Consider the following 12,078-nt stretch of genomic DNA (forward strand, 5'->3'; position numbering starts at 1 on the left):
CAGGGGAGAGGGAGACACAGAGATATGGAAGGGTAAGGTGTGAAAACGAGAGATCAAAGGGGACGAAGCTCATGGAAAATGTAGAATAGATCACTGTTAGCCAGGAGAAAGTGACGCCGAGACAGACAAAGATAACATTTAATCAGGGGGACTGGCAGACTGGGACCCGGAAAACCGGGATGGGGGAGGGATGGAGAGAGAGGGAAAGCAAGGGTTACTTGAAATTCGAGAAGTGTCCGTGTTTGGATGTATTATCAGCTGTTTAACAGGTTCTAATCATTATTTTAATCTTTTCTAACACACAGTGACGTAGCTGGTAGAGCTGCCGCCTCACAGCGTCAGAGACCAAGGTTCGATCCTGACCTCGGGTGCTGTCTGTGTGTGGTTTCTGCACGTTCTCCCCGTGACCTGGTGGGTCTCCTCCGGGTGCTTTGGTCCTCTCTCAAATCCCAGAGACGTGTGAGTTTGTACGTTAGGTTTAGTTTAAAGATACAGTGCAGAAACAGGCTCTTTGGCCCACCGAGTCCGTGCCGACCAGCGATTACCCCACACACTAGTACTATCCTGCACACGAGGGACAATTTACAATCTTTACCAAAATCAATAACCTGCAAACCTCTAGGTCTTGGAAGTTCTGGAGCACCTGGGGCAAAGCTACATGGTCACAGTGAGAATGTACAAACTCTGTACAGACAGCGCCCCTAGTCAGGATCGAACCCGGGTCTCTAGCGCTGTAAGGCAGCAACTCTACCGCTGCGCCACCGTGCTGCCCCAGGTTCGATCCTGACCTGATTTGTTGTTCGTGTGTGGAGTTTGCACATTCTATCTCTGACCGCGTGGGTTTCCTCCGGGTGCTCTGGTTCCCTCCCACATCCCAAGGACGTGCGGGTTTGTAGATGAATTGGCCGCTGTAAATTGCTCTCCCCAGCTTGTGGGCTGTGAGATCACATGGACGCGTCGCATCTAAGAGACAATATTTCAAGTGAGAAACAGTAATTAGCTTCATTCAAATGATAACAAGAAATCTGATAAATCTAAAATTAGAGGTAAGACATGAAGTTACCTTCTTTACAGAAATATAGAAATGTAACTTAACTTTAGGGCAGCACGGTGGCACAGCGGTAGAGGTGCTGCCTTACAGCGCCAGAGACCCGGGTTCCATCCTGTCTATGGGCACTGTCTGTACGGGAGTTTGTACGTTCTCTCTCTGAGTGTGTGGGTTTTCTCCGGGTGCTCCGGTTTCCTCCCACACTCCAAAGGTGTACGGGTTTGTAGGCTAATTGGCGTCTGTAATTGTAAATTGTCCCTAGTGTGCAGGATAGTGCCAGTGTACTAGGTTGACCTGCGCTCGGTAGTCCTAAGGGCCTGTTTCCACACTGCATCTCTGAACGTCTAAAGTTATATAAACTCAGTTAATACATTAACTGAATACTCACAGAAAGTGTAAGAGATGTGGGATTCTGTGTAATATTCCTGGCTGATTTCCATTTGGCATCAATTCCACTAAAGTCCCTGGGTCCCAGCTTGCTAGATTTTGTGAAATGGATGCTGGTCACACAGCAAGTGGCAAAGTAATGGTTATGTGCAGTGTACGAATAATAAAGAATATTAAGTCAATAAGGAAGTAATTTTGCTGCGTGCTTAGAGGGCACCGCTGTAATCCGTAACGAAGATTACCTCCAGAGCGTATACTTGTGTAGGAAGGAACTGCAGATGCTGGTTTAAACCCAAGTTAAACACAAAAAGCTGGACTAACTCAGCGGGTCAGGCAGCATCTCTGGAGGAAAGGAATAGGTGACGTTTCGGGTTGAGACCCTTCTTCAGACTGAATAGGTGACGTTTCGGGTCGAGACCCTTCTTCAGGCTGATAGTCAGGGGAAAGGGAGATGGGAGATATAGACGGTGATACAGAGAGATGTAGAACAAATGAACGAAAGATATGCAAAAATGTAACGATGATAAAGGAAACATTTGTGTACAGTATATCTAAATGTTCATTCTGAACGTTTCATTATGGCTGGACTACAAGGCCTGACATGCCTTCACACTGACACCAAGGTCAGACAGCTGATTCGCGGGGCCCTTTATTTAAAAGTTAAACATTCGGGATTGAGTGTTGAAACCATTCATCAAAAGAGCTGCGTGAGTAGAAAACGCGCTCAGAAGATCTTAGTAGATTGCCAGCCCTATTGAGAACTTGCACACCGCAGATGTGATCTTCTACCCTTCAACAGAAGCATCTGCATAAGGAATTGTGGGACCAAATTTCATTTGTTTTCATCCCCACATCCACCAGAGAGATTTCAGTGTGAGGTGTTTGGCAGAGATTCTGATCGTACACAATGGGCAGTGACATCCAGACCTCCAGTCATCTGATAAGCTTGCCTCTAAAGCTGGAGAAGTCTGACATCTCTCCAGCCTATTCTCTCGTTCCAGTGCATTAAAAACACCCCAAACACTTCGCAATTTGGACCTCAGAAAGAAGACATTGACTTCCGTCCACTAGTTAAGAGCTTATCTTGACGTTCAGAGGCTTCGGACTGACAAAATATCCTGGTTGAAAGGACAGAATTTTTTGTCCCATTTCCCAAGTTGTTCAGTTCTTCTTCAGCACGAGCCCCCATTGTCTTCCTGCCACACCACACCGTCGTTCTGTTGCTCTGGTCTTTTCACTGACCCCATTCCTGTTATCATGTTCGCAACAACAGGGGTTCTGCAGCAAATTGAACCCTCCAATCTCCGCAAATAACCCAGCTCAGCGCTGCGGTGGAAACTACCGCCGATCCCTGTGAGAATTACAAACGGACTGGAGTTGGCAGGACCACTGTTTCAAGTTTGGTTCGTGTGGTGTGGCAGTAACTCACAGGACTGTTACTTCCTTGTAATGGATTCCCTTTGCGGGGATTGCTAGTGTCTTGTGGAAATCAGGAAGACCGTTTCACCTAAATGCACTTGGGCCACAATCCAAACTGCCCTTGTTTTTTCAGCTGTTTTCCGAGCTCTCACTGAGATGCCTTCATTATCTTCCGCTCATTTCTGAAAGTGTAAAAGCAGGATATCTTTACAACGGCGGCAAAACGGTCCCTTCTTCCAGCGGCGAGGACTATAAAAGGGCCGGTATTGGGGTCGGCGAGAGGGATTCCTTCGGTGCGTACTTGGCGAAGAAGGGCAGGAAGACCGCGAGCGTGACTCCGACGATCCCCAGCATGTAGCCCCACCCGATCTGGCACTCCGCTGCGTGATAGACGCTGGAATCCCCACAGTATTTCCGCACGATCGAGGAGTTCAGCCCAAAAGGATAAACCAGGAGCCCCGATGCCATGATGACTACTGCAAAAACAAAGACAAAACTCCATCAGTGTCAGAGCCGAAGCCTGCAAAATCTATACCATACCCTCCACTGAAGAACATGTTTACGTTTAGAAACATAGAAAAATAGAAAATAGGTGCAGGAGTAGGCCATTCGGCCCTTCGAGCCTGTACCGCCATTCAATATGATCATGGCTGATCATCCAACTCAGTATCCCGTACCTGCCTTCTCTCCATACCCCCTGATCCCTTTAGCCACAAGGGCCACATCTAACTCCCTCTTAAATATAGCCAATGAACTGGCCTCAACTACCCTCTGTGGCAGAGAATTCCACAGATTCACCACTCTCTGTGTGAAGAAATGTTTTCTCATCTCGGTCCTAAAAGACTTCCCCCTTATCCTTAAGCTGTGACCCCTGGTTCTGGTTTAGTTTCGGTTAGGTTAGAGATACAGTGGGGAAACGGGCCCCTTCATCCCACCGAGTCCGTGCCGACCCTCAATGCCCATTCACCAACGCTGTCCCACACACACACGAGGAACAATTTTCACAGTTTTGCCAAGCCAGCTAACGTACAAACCTACACGTCTTTGGAGTGTGGGAAGAAACCGGAGCACCCGGAGAAAACCCTACGCAGGTCACAGGGAGAACGTACAAACTCTCTGCTGCCAGCATCCATAGTCAGGATGTAACCCCGGTTTCTGGCGCCGTAAGGCAGCAACTCTACCGCTGCACCACTGTGCCGCCCTAAGGTCAAGGTACATTTCTATATTTCCGTAAAGAAGGCTTACCTCTGATTTTAGATTCATCAGATTTCTTGTTGGAATTTAAATGAAGCTAATTACTGTTTCTCACTTGAAATATTATCTCTTAGATGTGATGCATCCATTGTGATCCCAAACAATCCCACACCCAAACCCACTGCGCCACTGTGCCACCCCGTTATGTCTATGCTTAAAGGTACAGTACAGAAACAGGCCCTTTGGCCCACCGAGTCCGCACTGACCGACGATCACCCCCCGTACACCAACACTGTCTGACACACACACCAGGGCCACTTTACAGTTTTAGGAAACCTAGAGGCCTTTAGAGCATCTTCAAACATTTCTGGACAGATCCAATCAATTGGACAGGAACATGGACAGGAAAGGTTTAGGGGGATCAAGAGTCAAGAATGTTGTATTGTCATATGTCCCGAAACAGGAACAATGAAATTCTTACTTGCAGTGACACGACAGATATGAAAACATAGGACACTGTAAACATCATAGTAAACAACAACAAAAAAGTTCAGTATATGAGAAAAAAACAATCATAATAGTGCTTAGACAAAACCAATGCCCCTAGGTCTATGCGGTTCCGATCTTAGACAATAGACAATAGGTGCAGGAGGAGGCCATTTGGCCCTTCGAGCCAGCACCGCCATTCAATGTGATCATGGCTGATCATTCTCAATCAGTACCCCGTTCCCGCCTTCTCCCCATACCCCCCTGACTCCGCTATCCTTAATCTTATTTGAGGTTGTGGTGTTTAACAGCCTGATGGTCGGTGGGAAGAAGCTGTTCCTGAACCTGGACGTTACAGTTTTCAGGCTCCTGAACCTTCTTCCCGATGGCAGGAGTGGAACGAGAGCGTGGCCAGGGTGGTGTGGGTCTCTGATGATGCTGGCTGCCTTTTTGAGGCAGAGACTCCTGTAGATCCCGTCGATGGTGGGGAGGTCAGTACCCGTGATGGACTGGGCAGTGTCCACCATTTTATGATGTCTTCTTCATTCTTGGGCGTTCGAGTTGCTGATCCTCTCTATAGTTCACCTGTAGAGGTTCAGGAGAGTACTCATCGACCGACTGAATCTCCCCAATCCTCTAAACTGTAGAGGTGTTGATGGGCTTTCTTCATGGTCATGTCATAAGGAGCAGGAGTAGAATTAGGCCATTCGGCCCATCAAGTCTACTCCGCCATTCAATCGTGGCTGATCTATCTCTCCCTCCTAACCCCATTCTCCTGCCTCCTCCCCATAACCCCTGACACCCGTACTAATCAAGAATTTGTCTCTCCCTGCCTTAAAAATATCCGCTGACTTGGCCTCCACAGCCTTCTGTGGCCAAGAATTCCACAGAATTCTTCCTCTGACTAAAGAAATTTCTCCCGATCTCCTTCCTAAATGATTGCGTCAATGAGTTGGATGCAGGTGCGGGCCAGCATGGACAAGTTGGGCTGAAGGGCCTGTTTCCATGCTGTATGACTCATTTAGATTTGCCAACTATCTCACTCCCAAATACGGGACAAGGTGACGTCACCGCCCCGCGCCCCACGTGACCTCACCCAGCCAGCGGCCACGTGCTCCCGCTCCACCAATGGCAGCCACCAATGGCGGGAGGCGGTTTGTTACGCAACCTCCATTAGGCGAACACACTCGGCCCCTCTCCCCGAACACACTCCGTTAGCCTACACTGTCCGGACCTACAGCCTTCATTGAAATCGGTGTTATATTTTTAAAGTTATTCACATTTTAAAGTTTAAATCTATCTCCTAGGGAGGGAGGGGAGAGGGGTGGAGGGAGGGTTGAGGGAGATAGAGTGGGGGGTGGAGGGAAAGGGGAAGGGGTGAGGGAGGGGAGGGGGGAAAGAGGGGGAGGAGAGGAGGGAGGGAGGGGGAGGGTTGAGGGAGATGGAGTGGGGGGTGGAGGGGAAGGGGTGTGGGAGGGGAGGGGAGGAAGAGGGGAGGAGGGGGGAAAGAGGAGGAGGGAGGGGGGAGGGGAGAAGGAGAGGGTGCTGCACCTATGCAGGAGAGGTTTGGGCCCAGCAGGTCCACTTGGTCTAGTATACTCTAAATGATGTGACATGACACGCCAATGTTGCAGCATTCAGTGGCACCATCACTAATACACCGCCAGGCACTGAAACCGTGTTTGCTTGCAAAGCCTCTGTGTCAGTGGGGCCACGTAGCGAGATGAACAATAAAAGCACTTGACTACCACTTACGCTGATGGGGCTGATCAGTCTAGGAGTGTTTCAATCTGCAATCACTCAGTTCACTAAAAGCAGATCACAACCTTTTATCAAATAATAGTTGTGAGCCATCTAGCCCGTCAGTGGCATCCACGAGCACGCAATACTCTTATTAATCCTGAGAAAATGGCACCTCGTTGGCAGACAAAGGGAGGCAGCTGTAAAACAATTAGAATCTTTCAAAAGCCTTAGCATCTTAATTGGATTCCACTCCAAGTGCTTTCTGATGTATGACCCTCACTCGAGGAGTCGACTGGTTCCCGAGTCCAGCAAGAGCTCCTTTGTTTCTGGTGAAGTCTTTTCTAATTTGATACTCATTGTAGGACAAACTGCGGGTAATGATGAGTCAGAGTGCAGGAAGGAGATTGGTAATTGATTGAACGGGTGCCATCACTACAACCTTGCTCTCAACGTCAGCAAGACCAAGGACCTGATTGTTGAAGCAAGGAACTGCAGATGCTGCTTTTACAAAAAAAGACACGAAGTGCTGGAGTAACGGTCGAGCTGCTGCCTTACAGCACCGGAGATCCGGGTTCGATCCTGACTACTGGGTGCTTGTCTGTACGTAGTTTGTACGTTCTCCCCGTGACCTGCATGGGATCTTCGGTTTCCTTCGACACTCCAAAGACGTACAGGTTTGTTAGCTAATTGGCTTGGGATGAGTGTAAATTGCCCCTCGTGTGTGTAGGATAGTGTAAGTGTGAGTTGATTGCTGGTCGGCGCGGACTCGGTGGGCCGAAGGGCCTGTTTTCGCAATGTATCTCTAAACCGAAACTGAAATTAAATTCCACAGATTCACCGGCCTCTTCCGAGATTATGGGAGATTTCAACATGCAGGTAGACTGGGAAAATCAGGTTGGAAATGGACCCCAGGAAAGAGAGTTTGTAGAGTGCCTTCGAGATGGATTCTTAGAACAGCTTGTACTGGAGCCTACCAGGGAGAAGGCAATTCTGGATTTAGTGTTGTGTAATGATCCTGATCTGATAAGGGGACTAGAGGTAAAAGAGCCATTAGGAGGCAGTGATCACAACATGATAAGTTTTACTCTGCAAATGGAAAGGCAGAAGGGAAAATCGGAAGTGTCAGTATTACAGTATAGCAATGGGGATTACAGAGGCATGAGGCAGGAGCTGGCCAAAATTGACTGGAAGGAGGCCCTAGCAGGGAAGATGGTAGAACAGCAATGGCAGGTATTCCTGGGAATAATGCAGAGGTTGCAGGATCAATTTATCCCAAAGAGGCAGAAAGACTCTAAGGGGAGTAAGAGACACCTGTGACTGACAAGGGAAGTCAAGGACAGCATAAAAATTAAAGAGAGGAAGTATAACATAGCAAAGAAGAGTGGGAAGACAGAGGATTGGGACTCTTTTAAAGAGCAACAAAAGTTAACTAAAAAGGCAATACGGGGAGAAAAGATGTGGTACGAGGGTAAACTAGCAATAATATAAAGGAGGATACCAAAAGTTTTTTTAGGTACGTGAAGAGGAAAAAAATAGTCAAGGCAAATGTGGGTCCCTTGAAGACAGAAGCAGGGGAATTTATTATGGGGAACAAAGAAATGGCAGACGAGTTAAACCATTACTTTGGATCTGTCTTCACTGAGGAAGATACACACAATCTCCCAAATGTTCTAGGGGCCGGAGAACCTAGGGTGATGGAGGAACTGAAGGAAATCCACATTAGGCAGGAAATGGTTTTGGGTAGACTGATGGGACTGAAGGCTGATAAATCCCCAGGGCCTGATGGTCTGCATCCCAGGGTACTTAAGGAGGTGGCTCTAGAAATAGTGGAAGCATTGGAGATCATTTTTCAATGTTCTATAGATTCAGTTCCTGTGGATTGGAGGATAGCAAATGTTATCCCACTTTTTAAGAAAGGAGGGAGAGAGAAAACGGGTAATTATAGACCAGTTAGTCTGACATCAGTGGTGGGGAAGATGCTGGAGTCAATTATAAAAGACGAAATTGCTGAGCATTTGGATAGCAGTAACAGGATCATTCCGAGTCAGCATGGATTTACGAAGGGGAAATCATGCTTGACAAATCTACTGGAATTTTTTGAGGATGTAACTAGGAAAATTGACAGGGGAGAGTCAGTGGATGTGGTGTACCTCGACTTTCAGAAAGCCTTCGACAAGGTCCCACATAGGAGATTAGTGGGCAAAATTAGAGCACATGGTATTGGGGGTAGGGTACTGACATGGATAGAAAATTGGTTGACAGACAGAAAGCAGAGAGTGGGGATAAATGGGTCCCTTTCGGAATGGCAGGCAGTGACCAGTGGGGTACCGCAAGGTTCGGTGCTGGGACCCCAGCTATTTACGATATACATTAATGACTTAGATGAAGGGATTAAAAGTACCATTAGCAAATTTGCAGATGATACTAAGCTGGGGGGTAGTGTGAATTGTGAGGAAGATGCAATAAGGCTGCAGGGTGACTTGGACAGGTTGAGTGAGTGGGCGGATACATGGCAGATGCAGTTTAATGTAGATAAGTGTGAGGTTATTCACTTTGGAAGTAAGAATAGAAAGGCAGATTATTATCTGAATGGTGTCAAGTTAGGAAGAGGGGATGTTCAACGAGATCTGGGTGTCCTAGTGCATCAGTCACTGAAAGGAAGCATGCAGGTACAGCAGGCAGTGAAGAAAGCCAATGGAATGTTGGCCTTCATAACAAGAGGAGTTGAGTATAGGAGCAAAGAGGTCCTTCTGCAGTTGTACCGGGCCCTGGTGAGACCGCACCTGGAGTACTGTGTGCAGTTTTGGTCTCCAAATTTGAGGAAGGATATTCTTGCTATTGAGGGCGTGCAGCGTAGGTTCACTAGGTTAATTCCCGGAATGGCAGGACTGTCGTATGTTGGAAGGCTGGAGTAATTAGGCTTGTATACACTGGAATTTAGAAGGATGAGGGGGGATCTTATTGAAACATATAAGATAATTAGGGGATTGGGCACATTAGAGGCAGGAAACATGTTCCCAATGTTGGGGGAGTCCAGAACAAGGGGCCACAGTTTAAGAATAAGGGGTAGGCCATTTAGAACGGAGATGAGGAAGAACTTTTTCAGTCAGAGAGTGGTGAAGGTGTGGAATTCTCTGCCTCAGAAGGCAGTGGAGGCCAGTTCGTTGGATGCTTTCAAGAGAGAGCTGGATAGAGCCCTTAAGGATAGCGGAGTGAGGGGGTATGGGGAGAAGACAGGAACGGGGTACTGATTGAGAGTGATCAGCCATGATCGCATTGAATGGCGGTGCTGGCTCGAAGGGCTGAATGGCCTACTCCTGCACCTATTGTCTATTGTCTATTGTCTAAATTCCTCTTATTTTCCTTTCTCAAGGTACATCCTTTTGTTTTGAGGCTGTGCCCTCTGGTTCTGGACTCTACCACTCTGTGGAAACATCACATCGTTACAACCATGGAAAAAGCCCGTCCACACTTCTACTTCCTTGGAAGATCGAGGAGATTTGACGACTAACTGCTCTCCTGAACTTCTACAGGTGTGAGGAGATTTGACGACTAACTACTCTCCTGAACTTCTACAGGTGTACGTACGGTCGACAGCGTATTGACCGGTTGCATCGCGGCCCGGTTCGGCAACTCAAACGCCCGGGAACGAAGGAGATTGCAGAAAGTGGTGGACAGGGCCCAGTCCATCACGGGTACTGACCTCCCCACCATCTCAGGGATCTACAGGAGTCGCTGCTCAAAAAGGCAGCTGGCATCATCAGAGACCCACACCACCCCGGCCACGCTCGCATTCCACCCCTGCCATCGGGAAGAAGGTATAAGAGTCCGAAAACCGTGACCACCAGCTTCTTCCCTACAGCCATCAGGCTCTTGAACACGAGACAACACTGAGGAATCTGCGCTTTTTTGCACAAGTGTTGGGGGTCATTGTGTTTTTTTGTTTATTATATGTTATCTATGTATTGCGTTTACAGGCCTGTTATGCTGCTGCAAGTAAGAATTTATTTTGTTCTGACCTTTTCTCACCTCCGGTTTATTCCCCTCCCCCACCCACCACCCACCACCTCTACTTTCAGTCTGAAGAAGGGTTCCGACCTGAAACACCTCCTACACTTTTTCTCCAGAGATGCTGCCTGGCCCGCTGAGCACTTTCCTTGCCCCATTCCTTGCTCCAGCACTTTGTGTCTCTCTTCGGTGTAAACCAGCATCGGCAGTCCCTTCCGACACGGTACGTGTTAGCGTGCGGGGATCGCCGGTCACGGGGAGAATGTACGGACTACGTACAGTCGTTTTGGGCGGTCACAGTGGCGCAGCGGTAGAGTTGCTACCTTACAGCGAATGCAGCGCCGGAGACCCGGGTTCGATCCAGACTACGGGTGCTGTCTGTACGGAGTTTGTACGTTCTCCCCGTGACCTGCGTGGGTTTCCTCCGAGATCTTCGGTTTCCTCCCACACTCCAAATACGTGCAGGTTTGGAGGTTAATTGGCTTGGTAAATGTAAAAATTGTCCCCGGTGGGTGTAGGATAGTGTTAATGTGCGGGGACCGCTGGTCAGCGCGGACCCAGTGGGCCGAAGGGCCTGTTTATGTGCTGTATCTCACAACTAAACTAAACTAAACTAAACTAAACGGTAAGAATTTCATTGTTCCGATGTTGGTACTTGTGACAATCAAACACTCCTGATACTTTCACTGGTCAGATCTTGTTGGCTTTAACCAGGACCTTATCACACTGCTCTCCTGAGCTTTGCAGACTTTTGTATGTATCCTAGTTGTGGCCCCATTCCTTCCTCTGTTCTGAGATGCACAATGATACCTCTTGTCAGCCATGTCCCCATACTGGTCTTTCGAAGGATGAAACACAACTCAAGGGCAATTGGGGACCTCATCGAAACTTACAGAATGGTGAAAGAACAATGGAAAACTTACAGAATAATAATAAAGTGGATGCAGAAAAGGATGTTTCCACTGGTGGGAGAGTCTAGGGCCAGAGGTCACAGCCTCAGAATTAAAGGGCGCTCTTTTAGAAAGGAGGTGAGGAGGAACTTCTTTAGTCAGAGGGTAGTTAATCGGTGGAACTCATTGCCACGGAGGACTGTGGAGGCCAAGTCAGTGGATGTTTTTAAGGCAGAGATGGGCAAATTCTTGATTAGAACAGGTGTCAAGGGTAATGGGGAGAAGGCAGGAAAATGGGATTAGGAAGAGATCAGCCATGATTGAATGGCGGAGTAGACTCGATGGGCCGAATGGCCTAATCCTACTCCTATAACTTGTGAACTTATGAATTGAACTCCTAATAAAAAGATGCTTTTATTCAAGATGTCAGTCTGGAAATCTGGATCTTGATGGGCTTGTGATTGAGAACAGGTTACTGGGGAAGAAGTGGGTGAATGGGATTATTCTGAGGTACAGCATTACTAGATGGGCTGAATGGTATCCTTTGGTTTAGTTTAGTTTAGTTTAGAGATACGTTGTAAAAACAGGCCCTTCGGCCCACCGAGTCCGCACTGACCAGCGATCCCCGCACGCTACCACAATATCACACACACGAGCGACAATTTACAATTATACCAAACCAATTAGCCTACAAACCTGTACGTCTTTGGAATGTGGGAGGAAACCGGAGATCCCGGAGAAAACCCACGTAGGTTATGGGAAGGACGTACAAACCCCATACTGACAGCACCCGTAGTCAGGATGGAACCCGGGTCTCTGGCGCTGTAAGGCAGCAACTCTACCGCTGCGCCACCGTGCCGCCCATTTAGTTTAGTTTAGAGTTACAGCGTGGAAACAGCCCCT

At 48.0% G+C, this 12,078-nt stretch overlaps 1 protein-coding gene across 3 annotated transcripts in view; it reads right to left on the reverse strand.

Moving 5' to 3' along the window:
- Positions 1-1,168: 1,168 nt before the first annotated feature.
- Positions 1,169-12,078, reverse strand: part of lhfpl7 (LHFPL tetraspan subfamily member 7) — a 244,771-nt gene continuing 233,861 nt past the window's right edge. For 2 of the 3 annotated variants that reach the window (XM_078422209.1, XM_078422210.1), the window contains exon 4: positions 1,169-3,330. In XM_078422209.1, the coding sequence (XP_078278335.1) occupies positions 3,104-3,330 (227 nt within the window). In that variant the 3' untranslated portion in view covers positions 1,169-3,103. The remainder of the gene's footprint in view (positions 3,331-12,078) is intronic. The other variant, XM_078422211.1, reaches the window with a different exon arrangement.

The sequence above is a fragment of the Rhinoraja longicauda genome, chromosome 26 (genome assembly GCF_053455715.1).
Source record: "Rhinoraja longicauda isolate Sanriku21f chromosome 26, sRhiLon1.1, whole genome shotgun sequence".
NCBI lineage: Eukaryota > Metazoa > Chordata > Chondrichthyes > Rajiformes > Arhynchobatidae > Rhinoraja > Rhinoraja longicauda.